This window comes from Ochlerotatus camptorhynchus, unplaced genomic scaffold (assembly GCF_037179485.1).
Source record: "Ochlerotatus camptorhynchus isolate MF236.1 unplaced genomic scaffold, CSIRO-AGI_Acam_v1.1 ptg000025l, whole genome shotgun sequence".
NCBI classification, from domain to species: domain Eukaryota; kingdom Metazoa; phylum Arthropoda; class Insecta; order Diptera; family Culicidae; genus Ochlerotatus; species Ochlerotatus camptorhynchus.
The window spans coordinates 2,100,218-2,121,912 of record NW_027040517.1 but is presented as its reverse complement, the minus strand read 5'-3'; the positions used below and the strand labels follow the sequence as shown (position 1 = coordinate 2,121,912).

General features: G+C 40.1%; 3 protein-coding genes across 6 annotated transcripts in view; 1 reads left to right on the top strand and 2 right to left on the bottom strand.

Annotated features, from left to right (window-relative positions):
* Positions 1–287: 287 nt before the first annotated feature.
* On the bottom strand, positions 288–1,352 carry mtTFB1 (mitochondrial transcription factor B1). Its single transcript, XM_065229617.1, has one exon. The coding sequence runs from the start codon at positions 1,350–1,352 to the stop codon at positions 327–329; it is 1,026 nt and encodes a 341-aa protein (XP_065085689.1). The 3' UTR covers positions 288–326.
* Positions 1,353–1,459: 107 nt separating this feature from the next.
* Positions 1,460–1,830, bottom strand: Ccdc56 (Coiled-coil domain containing 56). Its single transcript, XM_065229628.1, has one exon. It carries the CDS (start codon positions 1,733–1,735, stop codon positions 1,460–1,462), a length of 276 nt encoding a protein of 91 aa, XP_065085700.1. The 5' UTR covers positions 1,736–1,830.
* A 233-nt stretch (positions 1,831–2,063) lies between these two features.
* Positions 2,064–21,695, top strand: part of LOC135708024 (F-box only protein 25) — a 36,836-nt gene continuing 17,204 nt past the window's right edge. Inside the window, exons 1-2 of one of the 4 annotated variants that reach the window (XM_065229986.1) lie at positions 2,064–2,549; positions 11,753–11,982. In XM_065229986.1, coding sequence (XP_065086058.1) covers positions 11,879–11,982 — 104 coding nt within the window. In that variant the 5' untranslated portion in view covers positions 2,064–2,549; positions 11,753–11,878. Of the gene's footprint in view, positions 2,550–11,454; positions 11,983–21,695 lie in introns of all 4 variants that reach the window. The other 3 variants (XM_065229965.1, XM_065229979.1, XM_065229973.1) reach the window with 3 other exon arrangements.

Here is a 21,695-nt window from a genome sequence, read left to right as displayed (position 1 = left end):
GCATGTGGTATGAAACACACACCCCCCCCCCCCCTCTCCCCTCTTGTGCACGGCACTGCTGCTGAGTACGGTGCTCTAACTCTGTAGACTGAACAAGGCATAAAACTCTAGCCAGAATTTAGAATTATAACATGTTATAAGCCTATCTTGATGACATTTTTTGTCGATAAGTATTGTAACATGTTCTAATTCCGTAGTCCCATAACCCAAATTTCATTTAAAATTTTCTTTCACAGAATAGCAATCCAGCAGATAAAAAAATAAATAAACCAAACAATATACAGGTGCTAACTTTTTTACTAGAACCAAACATGTACAAAATATTATCAATAATCTTCATCCGCCAGTTGCTGTTTTGGTGCTCGATGGTTGTAGTCTTTGATTTCCGGGTTTGAGTTGACTAGTTGGTCGTATGCTTCTGCAATTCGCAAGCATTCTTCCGTCGATAGTTGAAACGATCTGGCTAATGGATCGACGTTGGCCATTCTAAATGTCAACTGTGTTAGTTCTTCACGTACCTCCGGAGGATACAGATTAGCCACACCTCTGCGACAATATTTCTGCCGCATGGAAAAAATGTGACGCATTACCTTTTCCACCACATCGAAATGTACCGTTGTAAGAGGTGTTTTCATTGGGATTATAGTGACTACACCGACGTCCACATCTGGTTTAGGGACAAATGCTTTTCCGGGGATGATGAATTTCAGCTCCGCTTTACTCCAAACCTGGTTCATAACCGATAGCCGGCAACGATACTCGGAGAGAAGTGGAGCAACTATTCGTTCAGCGACTTCCTTTTGAAAAGTTAGGGTCAAACTACTACGCCCAAATGACCATGCGCCGGTCTGGAGACTCATTTCACGAAGCCAATTAATGAGTAGCCTAGTCGAGATAGCAAATGGCAAGTTTCCAATTATATGAACCGGTGCACGTTTATCATTCCATTCTGTTTTAGGGCAATCTGGGAAGGCCTGTTCAGTTCGATACCCGAGAATATCGCCACGAACAATGTCCATTTGAAGGAAATCTTTGGAAGCTTCCGATAAAAGCTCCAATGTTGGTAAGAAACGTCTGTCTTTCTCGACTACGACTAACTTGCGGGGAAATTGTCTGATAATAGATCTTGTTATGCCTCCTGGTCCTGGACCGACTTCCAAAACATAGTTATCTTTGATGTTACCAGCTGCTCTAACAATTTTATTTGTCAGTCTTTCATCCATCAGAAAGTTCTGCGAAAGCTGCTTGATAGCTCTGAGCTTGTAGAGACGAACTAGATCACGGATTGTTGGTAAAGGTGGAAGGCGAGCACCGGTCTTTACTAGGGATTTTATAGCTGTAGATGAAGACATGGCTAAAGATGTTTACTTATCCTGAAATTAAGTTTCAATAAATGAAGAGCCATTACGCATTAGCTTGCAGTAGTTACCTAAATTCTATAAAAGAAGAAATTGTCCGCTTATTGCTTTTGCGGTACTTCCACCTTCAAAGGTTCCTCAAAATCGTCCAAGAATCGTTCCTGTTTTACGGAATACATAGAGTAGAGATAAATCCCGAGAACGGTTCCGCCCAACGAGAGGGCAGTGATTTTGCTGTTCCTCCGCTGGCGTTGCAACTTCTGGACCCGTTGCAAGTTCTGCTGTTCAATCAGACGCATAAAATCGATCTCCGACTTTTTCAATTTCTTGGTTGTGTCGTCGATTTTCAATCCGTGCTGTTCTGGACCCGGAGACATTGTAGAATATGAGGAAAATGGAGAACTTTTTGCACAGGTTAAAGAATTTCGCGATTTTTTCACCTTTTACATCGGAATCGGCTAGTCACGTAAAACCACACAAACTGCACTGTCGCTCAGTGACATAACAAACATGTGCAGCTGTCACATTTTTGACACTATTGTCAAATCAGTACGCAGCCATGTTGGAACGGAATCGAGCATTGGTCACCTTTTTATTATTCTCTTGAAAGAAATGTTTGTACACAAAATCATCTGTCTGGCGAGAAAGACAACAACGTAAAAGAGACAAAATCAGAGAGACGACGGAGGAACTCTCCGGAACCGCTGGTCGTTCACGGTTTGCAGATCTGATCGGAGCCGTCTCGTCTTTCAGTTCACATCAGTAGTCGCTAGCAGCTGAGAGCGTGCAGTTTACCTTTTCAAATCCGTTGTAGCACAAAGTGCGTTGTTAGTAGACAGCAGGAAGAAAACAAGGGCCAGCAGCGCAGAAAATAGTACCACAAAATAGTGTGGAACATTTTGCGTCGTCGTTTTTTACGCTGGACTAAAAACACGAGGAAAATAGATTTCAGTCATTGCCCGTGAATAGATTATTGCATTCGAGTGTGAAGATTGTGAATTACTTGTGCTGTTCTGTTGCTGCTGCAGTTCAACCTTTCAACGGCAGCCGTCGAAAATTCCTAGTCGAGACTGGCACTGCATCGCATCTTAGAGGCCATTTTTAGAATTGGTGGAAAAACGACCAGGAAAAATCCGAAAGAAAGTCATTGCATACATCTATCGTTCGCTCGGTGCGGTTGAAAAAAATCAGGTGAGGAATCGTTTGAATTAGGGTCAGGAAAATGCAATAACTTCAGACATAAAGCGAATGGAAGATTAGTAATAGCACTAGAACATACACTTGGGCATTGATTGGCTTAGGGTTTACAGTACCGGCCGAAAAAGCAATACGTTTCGGTAAATGGTTCGATTACCACCTCTCATATTTTTAATTTTATTTTTTCACAAGTTAATAGGATGATTAGGTAATACCTATCCTATTTATACTACTGTTATTTTCTCGATTATTTTTGTTTTAGGGAAAGACTACACGAAACGAAAATCAATTGTTTTATTCATGTGTTTCACTTATACATTGTTGCCAAAACATCAGCCTTATACATTTTATAAGACAAACCACATAGGACCTATAAGAATGCATAAAAGGTATGTGTGACCGCTTATACATTTCATTCGACACATGATCTTCATTAACTTTTTGCAAGGCGTCTGCTTATTAATTGACTTACACATTTGATGAATAATCAGCAATATAAATTTACCAAAAGGTATACGGAGATTTCTATCCGTGTAGACTACATGAGAAGCATTTGAATCTTATTAAAAAGAGTTTTGCAAAATCATGATTATTTTAAACAAATTTAGAATGCGTGCAGGGATAAACAGAGATTGGCCAGTGCTGCAAAATATCAATATCAATACCTACAAAATGCTGATTTTCACTAGCCACCTGATGTCAGTATCAGTTCAGACAGAATATCAATATCATCCGACTCAATTCCGCCAGTGCGCAAATCAGGTGTAACATTTGATAACGGCACAAAAGCTTTTGTAAACAAAAGTTGTAAGGCCCCTTACACGCAAACCAAAGAACGCCCACGTAAACCAACAACATCATCCACTGGGGGAATTTTTTCCCTTTCTGTGTAACTCGCCTTACAATTTTTGTTTACAAAAGTTTTTGTGCCGTTATCAAATGTTACGCCTGAAAGGACGTTGACATTGTAAAGGCAACACTGATATACAAAGTTTTAGCAATGTTTCTTATATACACCAGCTAATAGAGTACCGTTATTTAGAAAACTCATCAGTAATCTTTTAAATGTGTCGAACCTCTTAACGGAATCCCTTTATGAAGAGCTTTGAGTGTGTTCGTTTATTTCCTTTTAATTCCGCTATAATTGCTTATCTTTTGACTGATACGCGTATTTCGTCAAGTGGTGTTGGCACTGATGAAGTCTGCAAGTAGTTGACGAAATACGCGTATCTGTCAAAAGATAAGCAATTCTAGAGTAACATTTGAAATGGGCCTATGTCCAAAACGTAAACAAACCAGAAAATGAATTTTAAATTTTGACCGCCATTATTCAATTCATATTTAAGAAAATTGAAGTATTTTAGGCATTTATATTGTTCACAATAACAATAGTAACTGTATCTCAGTATACAACAGCCAAAATATACGAAAAGCTTTCAAAAATATGTGAAAATCGATAACAATATAATTTCATAAATTAATAAGCCTTTTTTGGGAATCTTACAATGGATAGGCCCTTTTTGTTAAGCCGTTGTGCTTGTCATCAGAAATGGTAGGCCCTTTGCTAAGCCTTTTCGCAACGTCAAATAAATTCAAAACAAATCATCGGCCCTGCCTCAAGCAGTAGGGCCTAGCTTTGGTTTGAAATTTTTCAATCATCGGCCCTTCTACGTCACTAGGCTTATCAATGAAATGAAATAAATGAATGGTTGGCCGTTTCAGCGTGCGGGCTTATTAATGAATCGAAAAATTTCGTTGATCGGCCGTTTCGAAAATCGAGTTATTTTTAATGATTTTTCTCGATTATGCGGAACTTTCTTACACGATTAGTAGCTATCAAGCGGTGCTAAAGAATGGTATCAAAACCCGATTTGTTTACGTTTTGGACATAGGCCCATTTCAAATGTTACTCTAGAATTATAACGGAATTAAAAGGAAATAAACGAACACACTCAAAGCTCTTCATCAGTAATATCAAAACAATGCAACGGTCATACAAAAAATTGATTTATTGAGATAAATGTAAGATTTTCAACTTTTCCCTAATAACATTTGTATGGTTATTTTACTTAACAACGTGTTGTGCTAGACCAATATCTTACGTCAATTGACATTTTTGACAGCACGCAGCACTGAGTTTGGCACTTACGTGCCTGACGTTTTACGACCTAAAATGTTTAAATTTAAATCATGTCGTCAGCTCTCAATAAATTTGAATGAAGCAACTTTAAATACCTAGTCCTGAAATTGGTTCTACTTTGCATATGCGTAAAATTTTAGAATACTTTTTTTCAATTAAATGTTTTAAAATGAAGTAAGTAAGTTCATATTTTCAGTACTTACGCCACTGCATTGATTTTTTTATAAGGTTTTTATTTTTCCAGGCTCATTTGCCAACTTTGCGGAGCCGATATTCATTGTTTAGATCGCTGTATTGTTAAATATTTTAAAATTAATACACAAATTAAACTCAATCTGAACACATCTTAGGAACTAGAACCAATTGCTGATCGATTGAAAGTTGTTTCAATAAAATCTGTTGAGAACTGACGACATAATAGCAATTTAGCTTGTTAGGCCGTAGAACGTCACCCTGATAAAATTATAAATATACTACTTAATTTATTTTTTGTTTTAATTGTTAACAACAGGCTCACTTTAGATCCCACTGCTGGTTTGAAAAACAAACCTTCATTCTTGTTTAATATCATTTTCACCATGAAAAACCGGGAAAAAACCAGGAATTTCATAAGTCCACCAGGAAAATAATCTTGTTTGTATAATTTAAATAGGATCTAAATTTTATGTATGTCAAAGTTTCTTTTTATAATCAGGTCAAAACTAACCATTTTGTTCAAGCTAAATTTTCACACAACTAAACATTGATGAACAAAATTTACCCTGAGAATTTAGTAAATATATTTTGTATTTATTTATTTTTCTCGAATCAATTGCATGTATGATTTGTGCTTAATTGATAGCAGACTTAAGCAGTGACTACTTTGAAGTACCTGTTCAACATGTTCAATATAAAAGTTCTATTTCTAAGAACTTCAGATAAGGCCTTCGAACTTCATGCAAGTTCTATAAAATTCGGGAAAGTTTTACAGGTTTCAGAGAAGTTCTACGAACTTCAGAGCACTTATTGCTTGCATCATAAGGAATAAGTGCACCGAAGACACCAAGACGATTAGACGTAAACTTGCAGTTTTATCACACTTTTTAATAAGTGAAAACGCGCTTATTAGTCCAATTTGGTGTGAAACGCGCAATAATACGAAGCAAACTGAAAACTATTGTGCTACCTATTTCCAGACGATATAATCGGTACAATAGAAAGCCAAAATAACCCACTAGCGACAGTCAATTTTACGCTCGCTCTGTACGTTAAACACAGTTTCGGGAGTAGTGCACTGTAATCGCAAAATAATGCGCTATAAAGTGCATTACTTCCGGTTCCTACACTAAATATGTTCAACGTACAGAACGAGAGTAAAATCGACTATCGCTAGTGAGTTATTCCGATTTTCAAGTGTGCACTCAATAAATGAGAATAAGCAGTTTGATCGTATGTAGCGTCAGTAAACGGAACAGTACAGGTACTGCTTCAACCGTTCAGCAGCAGCATCAGCAGCAGAAATAATGAACAGAAATAATAATTCTGTTGATTGTCGACCGAACTGATCCATCTTGCAAAAACGTAATCTGCTCTGCTTGGCCTGTAGTACTCCTAGTGCACAGACTGAGGTGTAACAAAATTTCGTTTACCTAGTTATATTATTCCATATGGAGTTTTATACAATTATAGCGTCCAAAAGTACTTCTTACCCTTTCATTGAAATTTAACCTGATGATTTAGTGCATTACCTTTAATGAAATTTTATAAGATATAAAAAACAACATTTCTCAGTTAATATCTGGCATTTTCTAATTTATTTTGGATCGTTATAATTGCAGCAATGGGCAATGGATACGGTTTGGCAGTGTGCTCAGTGGTGTTTTTGTTTTGCGAGATATCCACGAAGAAAGTGAAAGTGTTTACTCGTACCAGTAAATAACATTCAAACTGCAGCCAATCAAATGGCACGATTTTTATACAACTTTGACATGTTGTAACTTTATTCTGTAATGACCAATTGAGCTGAAATTTTGGCACATAACTATAAATATATTCTTTAAACAAACGAGACTATTATGCAATACATAAAGTTTAAACATGTTTACTTGTGGTGCAATTAAATATAAATTTCATCAAAATACTATATAATTGAATTAAAAGAATGCCTCCAGCGTACTCGGAGGCAGTTAGCGGCAGGGTTATTTTTTGTGGCAACGATAAACAAAGACAGCTTGCATCAACTTATACTGATTCACATCGCCCAAATCCACCCGAATACAAAACAAATTTATCTATTTTTGCATTTTTTTGCTACTTATTTAAAACACCGTTGATAACTCATGCTTGATTCAAATTAATGTGTTCTCAATTACCTGCCTGAATAGAGTCCATCCTAGATGTATTTTCAAATATATAATTTGGGATGATTAGCGGAACAGAGTCCTCAACGACGCAAAACAAAATTGTACGAAATCACACGACCAACTCGTAAGCCAACTTTGAACTGCTACGGCAAGCAAACAGAAACGAAAAAGAGAAAAACAAGTATAGGGTATTGTTCACCTATTATTAACGTTTCCAATGCACTACTTTATTGATAGTTAGCCCCCTTTTGAAAAAATGGGTTTTGGCCAGCTAGATTTTCCAAATACCCCTCCGTGCGTCGGTCAAAACTTGAGAGCTGGTTCATTCTAATAGTGTTGTTCTGATGAATGTGCTGTTAAATTCAAGTTTGCTACCCATGAGACTTCATGAATTTTCTCTAGATTTTGACACTGCCTTCTATAAAAAGATGTTCGGAAGTGTTATATTCTTTAATTCACTTCAGTCGAAGAGTTATCCTTGTAATAAAAACGTAATTTAAGATAAGTTATGAAGTTCTCCCGTTTCCGATAGTGTTCTTGGTTTGCGTGGGCGTACTTCGGTTCGCGCGAAAAGAGCCATACAAGTTTTGTATAGAAAAGATAATAGGCCTTTTTCAAATGATACGTATCAGGCGTTGTGACAAATATTGACGCTTGTTTTTCTGAGCGTAGCGGATTCCGCTATTTTCGCGTATTTGAACTTTCAGTCGTGAAAATCGTGGAAACATTAAATGATGTTGCGAAAATTACAGAAATTATTTTAATAGCACGAATTGCTTATAGTTATTTTAGGAAAAATTATCACGATTTTCTTTATATCGTGTATATCGTGTAATTTTCATACAAAATGATCAACTTTGACATGATGTAACTTTGTTAACTTATGATCAATTGAGCTGAAACGTTCACCACAGAACTACAAATATGTTTAATTTAACGATTACAAAATACCGAGGGGGGGCGACTCTATATCTAAGATCCAGGAAATTTTTGCGTTGCTGTTGTGAGATGCACTCGCGCTTAATAGATAGAAACACGATTGATTGTGATTTTAAAAATTTCCTGCAAAAAGGTAAAGAGCGAAGCTAGTAGATGGGTTTAGATACAAGAGATGAAAAAAGATTGTTCGTAGATTGATTCGCTAGTGTGAGATTTTTCTACCATAAAATCGAGATTTAGATGTGTCGCACCCCTTGCAAAATACCAAATTTTTGGAAGCACCTGTTGGAAAGTGAGACACTAGGTAAAATTGTTCTGATATTTTGTAATCGTAAAATTGAACATATATGTAGTTCTGTGGCGAACGTTTCAGCTCAATTGATCTTAAGAGAACAAAGTTTCAACTTGTCAAAGTTGACCATTTTGTATGGGAATCGGCATGCGCTGCTATTATATTGAACACAGGTGTATGTACAGAACAGTGATGTCAACATTCCAGTTTAAACTGGATTCTTCCAGTTTTTTTCTGGACGCATCTAGCCAAACATTTAAAGTTTGATTTTAAGAAAGCTGGTTTCTAATTGCGTAAAAAAATGTTATTTTTGGTAAAACAACAACTTTATTTCCACAAACGATTTAAATACATGATGATCAGATTTAAGAGATTGAATGTACAATCAAAACCATTAAAATTGTAGTTTAATATTTATTTAAGTATGAGATGAACTTCCTAACTGGCTGAAAAAAAATCATTCAGTCTAAGATCTCATAAAATATCAAAGAAGCGCACTGGAAAATCGGAAAAAACGGAAATTCGAAGTCACCGGGAATTTCGATGACAGATCGGGAAAAAAATTGGAGAATATTCCGAGAGTCGAAGTGACTTTTGCAACTAGTGAAGTGAGAAAAGTCACTTCGTGGTTATGTAACTCTCCATTTGATTTGCACATAGAGTCACGTGACCACGACGTGACTTTTATCATTGCATTAGTGACGAAAGTCACTTCGACTCTTGAAATAACCCCCATTTACTTAACCTTTTTTTGCAAAAAATAAGATGTTTTACCTTTTCAAATTCTAAAGATTCAAGGACTAGACTAAATTGTTTTTTCGAAGGAATTTTGAGAAGATTTAAAAATGGATAACACCAGGATTTTTTAGAGAAAACACAAAAAAAAACTACGGATGAGTAAATCAAAGGGTGTTTTGGAAAGAACTTTTAATGATTTTAGACTTTAACTGCATGTCACTTGTGTGAGTTCAGAGCAAAAATTTTTAATAGCTCTATAGAAAATTTCAAATCAATTGTGAAGATGAAACCAGGATCCGTGAAAAATCCATGTAAATCGAATTTTGAGCGTACAGTTCCAAAGAATTTCTGCTGATAATTTAATGAAAATTCAGAGAAATTCCAAGGCCACCACGAAACGAATTTTGTTGAGAATTTTAAGGAATGCAGAAGAATTTAGAGGAGAGATAATTCTAAAAAGCATCAAGACAATTCTGAAGTGATTTTTTTTTTTTTTTGGATCCAAAGGAGAATTAAATTGAATTTCGAAAATAATTACAGCAGGAATCTTAAGAAAATTCCTACCCACTTAAAAATTTTCGCCGAGATTCCAACAGCCCAGTAGTTCTGCAATTTGTTTTGCTTAGATTCAATAAAACAATTGCCGAGACTTAGCTTACAAATATCATTTTGCTGAGATATCAGCTAACAAACAGATATTTTGGAGATATATCAGCAAAAGTAAATGCCGAGATAATCGGCTGTTGGAGATTTTACCGAGCTAGATTAAATGTGTACTGTGTTACCTGACTTATAACGAATATACGTTGTATACAAGTACTCCGAATACAACGTATAGTTCGTCTAATTTTACATTGCAAATGCTATGCAAAATTAAACGAGTCAAACATTGTGTTCGGGGTACTCGTATACAACGTATATTCGTTATAAATAAGTCAGGTAACACAGTAGACAAAGCTAAGAAAATCTAAGGATGAATGTCATGGTTTTTTAGGGACTGTCAGAGAGAATCTCAATCTTATTTTAGAAGAATGCTGAAATAAACGCTGCAAAAACATTCAAAAGAAAATGTTTGAAAATATTCTAATACAATCTTGTAAAGATTTTTGATTAAATCTTCAGGTAAGTTAAAATACAGACAAATTTTGAAGAATTCGAACACAGGTTGCTATCTTAGTAATGACCCATTTGTGATCCTTTCGGCTTTTGGTGTTATGCTTAATTGTGATGTAGGGGAAATGGCTCTAATGTTGGTCTATGGATCTAAGATTGGGTCCATCGCTAAAAATCTGCTATTTATAAATTTTATCTAGATGAACGCTTCATTGGGACGGTACTAATGGATATTTTCAGTCGCTATTGAAAATTTAGTCGATTGCTCAATGTATGTATGAGTCCAAATTAGAGACATTTAGGCCGACATTACATCCATTTCCCCTATATCGCATAATCGGAAAAGTTCCAAAATTACGGGCAAACATCACCAGAAACTATTCATCTAAGAACTTTCCAAAGTTACACAATCCCAAAATTAAAAGAATGAAGTCTCAGCTATTTGATTAATTTCAAGTTCGCAACCTTAAATTTCAAAGTTCGGCGTTTCAATTATTTTTGTTAGTTTTGGATCTTGAAAACTTCTCACTTTCGCTAATCTTCTCCCTTCCATTTTAGGAATATTTAAATCCAGGATTATATAATTTTCTAAGCATAAAATCTTTAAAAATCTAAGCCTCAGGATTTCAATTTCTAAAATCTTGACATTTTTCTGTTGAAAAAATTGATATTTTTTTTAAATTTCCTCCATAATATTTACGCTTGAAAATCTTCTGCAGAACACTCTCTGAATTCACTCTGCAATGCTTCTCGTATTATTATTAATTCAACCAATTCCCTCAAAATTGCAAAACAGCAAAAAACCTTCTGCGAAAGAAAGAATATTTGAGTGTATTTTTTTTTGTAAATATGGGTTTTAACTTTTTTTAAATTCATCAAATACTTCTCAAAGATTTTGCGTCATAAAACAACTTATCCCGTGGAGACCAAAATCCGTACAGGATTGAAATCCGTGCACTTCATACAAAAAGTGGGTAGTTTTGTATTAAATGTACGGATTTTGATTCATTTCTTAGATGTACGAATTTCGGCTCCTACGGTATAGATGAAGCCTATGTGCAGAGGCTTTGAAATTTGTTAATGCTTATCACTTTAAAATGTTCTGGATAGCTAAAAATACATTTATTCACGTTAATATATCATATTCCATCTGACTTGAACTTTGAACGATGTTTAATGCTAATAATAATCGATCCAACCGATCGTTATTTCTCCCGGTACCGGAAACCCTACCTTTCGATCATTGCTCTCTCAAGTGAACGTTCTATTGCCAACAACTGGATAAATATTCCACCGACCACCTCGTCTGAAAGTGTGTGCGTGTTTGCAATCAAGGGTCACCTCTTTTCGATCGAAATATATGTACGTTTGCATCAAGAAACCGCTAGCAGAGTGTTATTGCACAAGTTTTTGCTAAACCACCTTAATCTTGAGAAGAGAGGAAAAGTGAATCGAGGAAAAAATCATCGAAGCGATACCAAATCAATCAGGAAGCAATCAGTGTGCAAAGTGAAGCAGGAAAATTAAGCATTCCCGTGTTTAAAAGTGTGTGCATATGGTTTTTTTTTTCTTGTTTTGCAGCTATTATAACACAATAGAAGAAAATAGTGAGTGAGTGATTTCACACTTTTAGTCGGGTGGTGCGCGTGGTCTTTCAATTTTCCTTCTCGCCATTGAATTGCGAAAGTCGGCTTTTGATTGATACTCGACCCGCACTGAAAGCGCTGCCAGGAGTGTAACACCAGCTGTAGCAGCGAAAATGCCTTTCATCTCGAAGGATTGGAGATCACCCGGCGAAGCCTGGGTGAAAACGGAGGAAGGCTGGGAAAAGCTGAAGGTGTTGGAATGTGTCAAACGGAAAAGGTAAGAAGGATTTAGTTGCAAACAAGTAGTTGGCATGTTGTACTCTAGTTGGTGGAAGTTGATCTAATACCACTTGTAGGTTTTTGCAGTTTGAATGTTTCAATGCATTTTTATATTACTTTCGCTTTACTGCAACGAACATCAGGGATGAAACTAAGGTCATATAAACATGTTGTCAGTACTGAAGCCGGCTAAACAAAAACATATTTTGTTCATCATTAAATTGGGTAAGACTTCATTGCTAAATACTGCACTCCAATTGATGAAATATATCGAGTTTATTATCAAGAAGCTCATAATTGCTTGATTGTAACTTCACTTAAAAGTATCATAAATATCGCATCAACGATTGAACAGACTGTCTGCCGCGAAGATTTCATCACTGGGTCGCTCGACCACGAGCAAATATGTACGAACGATGATTATGAAGGAAAGTTCTTTGTTCGCCACAGTTGCTCTTTTTTCTGCTCTACGTACATATGCAGCTACCCAAGGTAGAGAGCGAGAGGCTTCCATCCAACACCTGATTCATGCGCTCGCTGGAAGTAAAACGGTCTCCTGTTTTGCTCGCGGGATCCAAATAAACACGCGCGAGAAAACGTCAACAAAAACATTCGTGCGAGAGCCAAGTCAAATTGCAAAGAGATACGCCAGCAAAACGCGAGAGGGTCATCAGCTGTGCTGGACAATGTGCATTTTTATGTATACCAATTATTTGCGGTATCGAACGCACACAAAGACACAACGTGCAAGTAGTAAACCTTTACAAACAGCAAAAACATATGATTTCCATTTTTTTTTTCTTTTTTTTTTCAAGCACTTCTTCAAGTCGCCATTTTAATACACCGCGTTTCTATGGTTTGATTCGATTGTGCCTTCTTACCTAACGCTGTTCCTTTTCAAATAATGTCAGTGCAATTTATTGCTGTTATCTCGGGTTTAATTTTCACCAATCCAGATATTCGATAAAAAATTAGTCAATTAGACCATTTCAGTTACAATCAAATACTTAACAAGTAGGGTAAGTGAGCCAGTTATGGCAAAATATGCGCAATGGAAACAGTTTTCGGTCCTACCCATTTAAATCACATACGCTATGACTGGTAGATGCCAAATCTGTAGCAAAATTTAAATAGTGCGATTACTGGTTCAATTCCACTATTGTTTATCTAGTTAAACATTTTTTTTCACCTTTTTATTCATTGACACATGAATTGTTTCGGATAGGCTATACATTATAACAAGACATCATTCTATTTAAAGAAAAAAAACGTTAAAATGTGTTCTTTGATTGATAATTTGTTTTTGTCAATTTATTTGGTAAAACTCAACGTCTTAATAAAACTTTACAGAGCCGAAAGTCTTTAAAAACAAATCTACAATACATAAATAAAAACACTATTTCGAAGCAGTGTCGTAGGTAGGGTGACCTGATGTTTACTGATTGGAGACATCCCGTGTGCTTTAAAACTTGATTAATATCTGGACGCAAGAAACTAGCTCTATCTCGGGATTGCTTTGATGAAATAAAACGGTTGAGCAGTCAAAATGAAGTTTTTTTTTTGTTGCCCTTTCAGGAAAAAATATCATCAGTCTTACTCCGATTTGGTTTTGATGAAATGACGAACTTTTCTTCAAATGCATCTTTTGGACACTCTGTTCGTCAACTTGAACGGCCCTTTTATTCCACTATCGAGATGAAGAGCAGCATCCCGAGCCTTTTTTAGCTTCCGCTTAACAATTGCCCAATATTTCTCGATTTAGCGAAATTGAGGTGGGTTGAGGTTTTTTTCGATGAAATTCACCCTGTTGTCACGGTACCACTGAAGTGTCTATCGACTGTATTGGCAGCTAGCCAAAACTTTACAGTCTTTGTGTGCTTTGATGAATGGAAGAATGCGTTTTTTTTCAGGCGCTCTTCCTTGTAGCGCTTCGAGTTTATAGACTCATTTGTAACAGAAACTTGAGTTTTTTGTCCGCAGCTGAAAATCGCTGGCCAAATCAAAAAAAAATTCTAGGGAACTCATCAGCAAAAAAATATATTTGTTGGGGACATCTCCTCGGGAAAAGCTGCCCAAAGTCAATCAGTTTCGTCGTCCATCAGTAAGCATCCTGGGTTACTCGTGAGAACCTCTCTATATAACTCGAACGCGCTCGGACGTGTTTTGGCCATACAGTTCTGTTTCAGTGTCTGATTTGGCTGCTTGCTGGCACGATAAGAACGATAGCCTTCGCGTAGACGGATGTTGGAATTATAGTAGTCCTGGGTTTGCTCTAATTGTTCCAATGCAGTTGCCGATCGTAAGCTCCACTACGACACTTACTGTGATCCTTACGAACAATCTTTCTTTCGGCTTCCATCTGTCACAATTTTTTTTTAATCTTAATGAATCGTAACAAAACTATTACCACTGTAAGAGGAAAGCTTTCCAAATAATCAGCTGTCAAAACATTCAAAAATCGACCACTATGCAGTGCTGAGATTTGTCATTGTCATTGACCGACTTTCGCGCGATATTGACAAAATTGACAAAGTCGAAAATAAAATTCCCTAACTTTCCCTGACTTTCCAGTCGGTTTTCAGAAAAATTCCTGTCCACAAAACTTCGTTATTTTAACCTAAGAAGCTACAACGTGATGTGCTTTATTATACCGTAGCGTAAATTAAGGTTAGTTTAAAATGAGCAGCAGGGTAAGCTTTCGAAAATATCAAGAATAGCAAACTCATGGCACTTACAACAGAACTTGATACTAAAGGGTGTCCACGATGAAATCGCCACACTATGAAATTGCTCTAACTTTTTAACCGTTGGGTAGAATTTAATGAAAATTTGGGTGGATTTAGTTCATAGTGCATTATTTACATCCTGCAAGTTTTAAAGTCCTGTTATCAAAACTCGCGGAAATGGAGTCGAAAGAACAGCTCGTGCGTGATAAAATCTTGCGCATTCATCACGAGAACAAGGATCTCTCGCATCGTTCCATCGCTAAAACGTTGGGAATCGCGAATTCCACGGTGTCGCGAGTGATTAAGCGGTTCGAGGAACGGTTGACCACCGATCGGAAGCCCAGAAGTGAAGGAAAAAGTATTCCGTACAACACCAAAAATCACAACCGCGTAGTTGGGGCCTTCAACCGAAATCCGAACGCCTCCGTTAGGGATGTGGCTAAGAAGCTGCACCTAAGCCGAAGTTTTGTCCAGAAGGCCAAAACTAAGGCTGGGCTTCGAACGTTCAAGGTAAAAAAGGCCCCTAATCGCGACGAGAAGCAGAACAAGTCCGCCAAAACCCGTGCCAGGAAGTTGTACCTCAACATGCTGACGAAAGTTGAATGCTGCATCATGGACGACGAAACATATGTGAAGGCCGACTTCAAACAGATCCCCGGCAACCTGTTTTTCACGGCCAAGGATAAGTTCAGCGTTCCGGAGCATGTCCGCACTCAGAAGATGTCCAAATTTGCGAAGAAATTCCTGGTTTGGCAAGCCATCTGCACGTGCGGGAAGCGGAGTTCACCTTTCGTGACCCAGGACACGATGAACGGACAGGTGTACATAAAAGAGTGCCTCCAGAAGCGGCTGCTTCCTCTCCTGAAGGCCCACAACGTCCCAACAATCTTCTGGCCGGATTTGGCCTCATGCCACTACTCCAAGGACGTTGTTCCCGAAGGGAAACCAAATTTTTAAAGCAGCAACTTTTTTTTGATGCAACGCTTAAACTGTAATTTATTTATCATCAATAAATAATCATAATAATAATTAAGTAAATTACTCACAACAAAGTGGTTTCCTTTACCACTAGACTCCGTTTTCTGATTTCCCTCAATTTGGCGAACTTGAGTACCGCTACCCTCACCGTAATCTGTTTGGTGGGTTTTCTGGGAGAAACACAATCAGGTAAGTAAATGAATTAATCTCACTTCTTCTCACTACTTACAGCTTTGAACCACGATTTGAACCGACCGATTCTTGTTGCACTATCTGTTAGCTAATTGCGAAATTGAACTCAATAAACCACTTTTACTGTTGAATTTAATTGCTACAAATTGCACCGTAAACAACCGACTTTTGTTGCAATGGCGAACTTATCCTTTTCTATCTGTTTTGTTTTGTTTTCCTTATGTACTATCTCCACTATCATCTGTATTGTTTTGTACTTTCTACTACTAACACTCCAGCGCGCGAGCTGTCATGCTGCAGCTATGCTCGTTAACTAGGGGTGTCCAAGCGGCGTCTCAACACCCCGGCCCGTAACATCCGGCATTCTAGGATTTTCCTTACCTCCATCGCCGCTAGGTTCACCACGCTCTCCATCCGAGCCCTTCATCACCGTCTCTTGCTTTGGCCACTGCTCTTGCGACCGATACAGGAACGCTGGCCCGTTAAACCATTCTCCTTCACTTTGCAACGGCGGACCTTGTCCCCACTTCGTCAGCACGTCTGCGATGTTCAGCTTGGTCGAAATCCATCTCCAATCTTCTACCTTCGTCAGCTCTTGAATCTCACCGACCCGGAATGCAACGAATTGCTTATATCGGTGTTGATCGGAATTGAGCCAACTGCACACAGTGCGAGAGTCCGTCCAGAAAACGGTGCGACTGATCTGATAAGAGTGCGTGCCCAGGATCGTTTGACTCATCCGAGCACCCATCAACTCCAGTCGTGGAATCGATTGACGTTTTATCGGCGCCACCTTCGCCCGGGACATCATCAGACTGCAGTGAACTTCTCCTTCGATGACCGCTCTCAAGTATGCTACGCAGCCGTATCCATGTTCGCTGGCGTCGGTGAAGATGTGTACTTCCATCGAGTCGACTTCGGCAGCCTTGGCACTACCGATATAGCAACGTGGAATCCAGATAGGTTCAACCTCTGGCAGAAGATTTGTCCAACGCTTCCACAACTCCCAGGAAATGGCATCGATTTCTTGGTCCCAATCGCAGTTCGAACGCCACAGATGTTGAATAATGATTTTGCCGTGTATGGTGAATCCCATCACATAGCTAGCAACAAGCCTTTTCGTTGGTCGTTTTCCTTCGTACAGGTACGGCTTCAACTCCTCACGATGCATCGTCGAGAATGCGAACTCATCCATGTCTGGATACCAGATGACTCCCAGAACTCTTTCCTTAGATGTCTCCTTGTCGCGCCCGAAGTGTACTGGAACGGGCGGCTTTGGCTCTCCCAGAGCCTGGAGAATTTCTGGGGCATTGGAAACCCAGTTCCGGATTTCGAAGCCTGCTTTCTGGTGGACCAAGCACACCTCCTGCGCCAACTTCACAGCCTTTTCCACCGAGTCGACGCTGTCGAAGTAATCATCGACGTAGTGGCGATGTATGATGGCAGCAGCTGCTTCGGGATACTGAGCGGCGAATTCTTCAGCGTTGCGGTTCTTGACAAACTGAGCCGAGCAAGGAGAGCTTGTCGATCCGAATGTCACCACGTCTATGACGTAGATGTTTGGCGAATCGTCCGGAGATTTCCTTAAAACGAATCGCTGATTTTGCTTGTCTTCGGCGCGAATCTTCATTTGGTGAAACATCTCCTTCAAATCTCCACCGAACGCAATTCGCCATTCGCGAAAACCGAAGAGAACCTTGATCAGCGGAACCAGCATGTCGGGCCCTTTCAGCAACTGTGAATTCAGAGAAATCCCTTGCACCGTCGCTGCCGCATCCCACACAAGACGTATCTTACCTGGTTTTTTGGGGTTTTGCACTACGCTGAGTGGGAGATACCATACCTCGTTGGGAGAAGTTCCAGCTAATTCATCCTTGGTAGCCAGGTGTGCATAGGCTTTCTCCTGATATTCGTCGATCTGCTTGCAGACGTTTTTGTGTAACTCCGGATTCCTCTCTAGACGCCTCTCCAGCTGGTTCATTCTTCTGACGGCCATATGGAAACTTTCCGGAAACCGTGGATCATCTGTTTTCCACAGTAGGCCGGTTTCGAAGCGTTCGCCGATCCGTTTGGTCGTCCGCTCGAGAATTTCCCGTGCTCGTTTATCCTCCGTAGACTCCTGCTGTACAGCCACCACCGATTCCTCCAGAACGTAATGGCTTTTAAGCAGTTCGTGTAGGTCCTCGTTGGTGGTTCCTTGGTGGTATCCGAAGTAATTTCCCGCTGCAACCGTGGTGGAGTGCCTTGGACCGTATACCGTCCATCCAAGTTTGCACCGAACCGCGATCGGATCTGCCGGTGCACCAACCTTCGCCTCTATCGGAGCAAACGAGTGAATATTGTTCAGTCCGATGAGTAGTTCCGGTTGCCCGTCGTACGACTCGATTGACAATCCTCGCATGTGGTGATATTGTGCGGCAAGCTCTTTGAAATCCAGCCTCTGGCGTGGCAGCATCAGTTTTCCAACCGTACGGACACTATGCAGCAGCAGCTTGTTGCCCGCATCGGCACTAACACCCGACGCCCACAGATTCATCCGCCGGGACTCCTTCTCTTCGCGCGTGATATCGGCCGTCCACTTGATCGTCAATCGCTCCTGTACTCCGACGACGCCCAGCCGATCAACTAGTTTCTTCTCTACCAACGTGACGGAGGCACCCTCGTCTAGAAACGCTAGCACCGTGATCGATTTTCCACCACAGTGGAGCTGTACCGGAACCATACGGAACATGACCGTGCAGTTGGAACGAATATGTGCGCTCATTCCAACAGCGTTTCTCACTGGATGCATCAGCGGATTGTGGAACTCCCTGCAATCGCTGACGTTACAGCGGATTTTAAACTTGCAATGCCCTCCATGATCATTGAGGCACACGTTGCATAGTTTGTCGCGAGTTACTACCTTCATCCGGTCCGCATACCGAAGCTTCCTGAAATCCGCGCAGTGCCGAAGACGGTGTTCCGTGCTGTTACATTGATTGCATGGCTTCAATCTTTTCCGGTCGTTCGAACTGGGACCTGGACCATTGGCTTCGTTGTGGCAGTACAGCGCACCTTTCTCCTTCGGCGTCTTCTTCCAGGACGATGGCCCACTTTTTGACTGGTATGATGGCTTGAAATCGATATCGACATTGGCCTCGCAAGCATCCGACACGATGTCCATCAGGAAATCCGTTAGCGTTCGTAGCGTTGGTTCCTTCTTGCCTCTCCAGTAGTGAACCCATTCACGCTTTTCCCGATCGGGTAGTTTGGCAACCAGAGATTTTATCAGAAGCGGGTTGACGAGATGATGTCGAAGTCCCGCGGCCTCCAGATGTCCGCAGAGTTGCTCCACAGTGTTTCCAAATGGGACAAAGCTCCACAGGTTATCCGCTTTTGGAGGTTCCAGCTGGTTAACTTTGTCTAGAAGACTTTGAAGCAGTTGCTCCGGACGGCCGTAATGTCTGCGAAGTTTCTCGATGACCTTCGGAATAGATTCTGGAAGAAGCAGCTGACCAGATACCAGCTCGAGGGCGTCACCTTCAAGGGCTTCCTGCAATCGCATCAGGTTCTCGTGGTTCATGTAACCACATGCATCGTTGGATGCTTTGTAGGCCGCGTGAAACAATGGCCATTGCGCTGGATTGCCCGAGAATTTGGGAAGTTTGTACGTTAATCCCTTTCTCGCGGCCAGCTGGGCTTTTGTCGGTCCGATCCTCTTAACCTTTTTCGGCTTCACGATTTCCTCTTCCAGCGATGCTTCGGATAGGCTTGTATCATCGGATTCGTCGTCGTCTTGATCGTCCTCATCGTCAGTTTCTTCGTCGTCTTGCTCATCGGTGTATTCGTCGTCATCGAGTAGCTTCTTCACGTTCTCCTTACTCAGCTTCAACTGGTTTTTGTTGTATTTACCGCTAGGTTCCGCTCGCATCTCGTTTCGGACTACTTTATTTACTACGGGCTTTTTGACGGCCGAAAGCCCTGCTAACTCCTGATCAAGATCCGCCATTTGTTCCTCGAACGATTTCTGGTTCGCCTTCATCCGCTTGATCTGCTCCATCTTCTTCTTGAGCATCTCCGCTTGCCAAGCCTTTTGCTCCTTTTCTTCTTCCGCGCGCATCTGCAGCTCCAACTCCATCTTCTTACTTTCGAACGCACGCTGCATCTCCCTTTCCTTTTTTCGCAGCTGCAGCTCCACCGCCAGCTCTTCGTATTGCTTCTTCTGACGTTCTTCTAGCGCCCGCACTTTTGCCTCCACGCTAGACGCCCCTAAGCGAGAGTTGACGCTGGATTTGTCAGACTCGTCAGTTTGCTTCTTGCTCCGAGCCTGCTTCTTGGCGTCCTTCTGCTTTTGGTACTCCTGGGCCTTCTCCTGACAGGCTTTACTTTGGCAGTACCACTTCTTCATCGATTTGCCCTCCGAGATGCCCACGCAACGGGAATGGAACCATTCGGAACACCCGTCGCAGCCGATCATCTCTTCCGCGCACGTTGATGGACCGCAAATCCCACACGGAGTTTCCGTGAGATTAAGGACGGTTTTGTCCTTCACGGATTCGGAATCGGATGTCATTTTGTGGCAGGTCCGACTTCTCACTTGGACACTTTGAGTGTCACTTTGTTTTTAAGAATGTTCCCGAAGGGAAACCAAATTTTTAAAGCAGCAACTTTTTTTTGATGCAACGCTTAAACTGTAATTTATTTATCATCAATAAATAATCATAATAATAATTAAGTAAATTACTCACAACAAAGTGGTTTCCTTTACCACTAGACTCCGTTTTCTGATTTCCCTCAATTTGGCGAACTTGAGTACCGCTACCCTCACCGTAATCTGTTTGGTGGGTTTTCTGGGAGAAACACAATCAGGTAAGTAAATGAATTAATCTCACTTCTTCTCACTACTTACAGCTTTGAACCACGATTTGAACCGACCGATTCTTGTTGCACTATCTGTTACCTAATTGCGAAATTGAACTCAATAAACCACTTTTACTGTTGAATTTAATTGCTACAAATTGCACCGTAAACAACCGACTTTTGTTGCAATGGCGAACTTATCCTTTTCTATCTGTTTTGTTTTGTTTTCCTTATGTACTATCTCCACTATCATCTGTATTGTTTTGTACTTTCTACTACTAACACTCCAGCGCGCGAGCTGTCATGCTGCAGCTATGCTCGTTAACTAGGGGTGTCCAAGCGGCGTCTCAACAGACGTGCTGAAGTGGTATGCGGACAATAAGGTCAATTTCGTGCCGAAAATGTTCAACCCTCCCAACACTCCGGAGCTCCGCCCCATCGAGAAGTACTGGGCGATTATGAAGCAGCACCTTCTTAAACGACCTAAGGTAGTGAAGACAGTCGAGGAACTGAAGAAAGTATGGGTTTACATGCAAAAAACGGTTGATTCACAGGTTGTGCAGAATCTTATGGCCGGGGTTAAAACCAAGGTGCGGGCATTTGCGTATGGACTGTAAATAAAATACGAGTAAAATGGTAAAATGAAGTTTAATAGTTATTTCTCAATCCCTGAAAATTTGATGGCAATCGGATGAAAACTCGAATTTTGCGAATCAATTTTGTGTGTGGCAATTTCATCGTGGACACCCTTTAATACAATTTTTACAGACCATATGACCGACTACCTACGAAGGATGTGAATAGACCTAGGGCTATAAATACATATTATAATATAATAATGAATAACTACTGCTCACAACTAGGCTCCCTATTCATTACTAAGTAAGGGGTACCACAAAAGATCAAATAATGGGCGCAGTGGTTCAACTCCCCCCAACAAAAAAAGTAATAATAGGAATATTTAATCAATGTCACC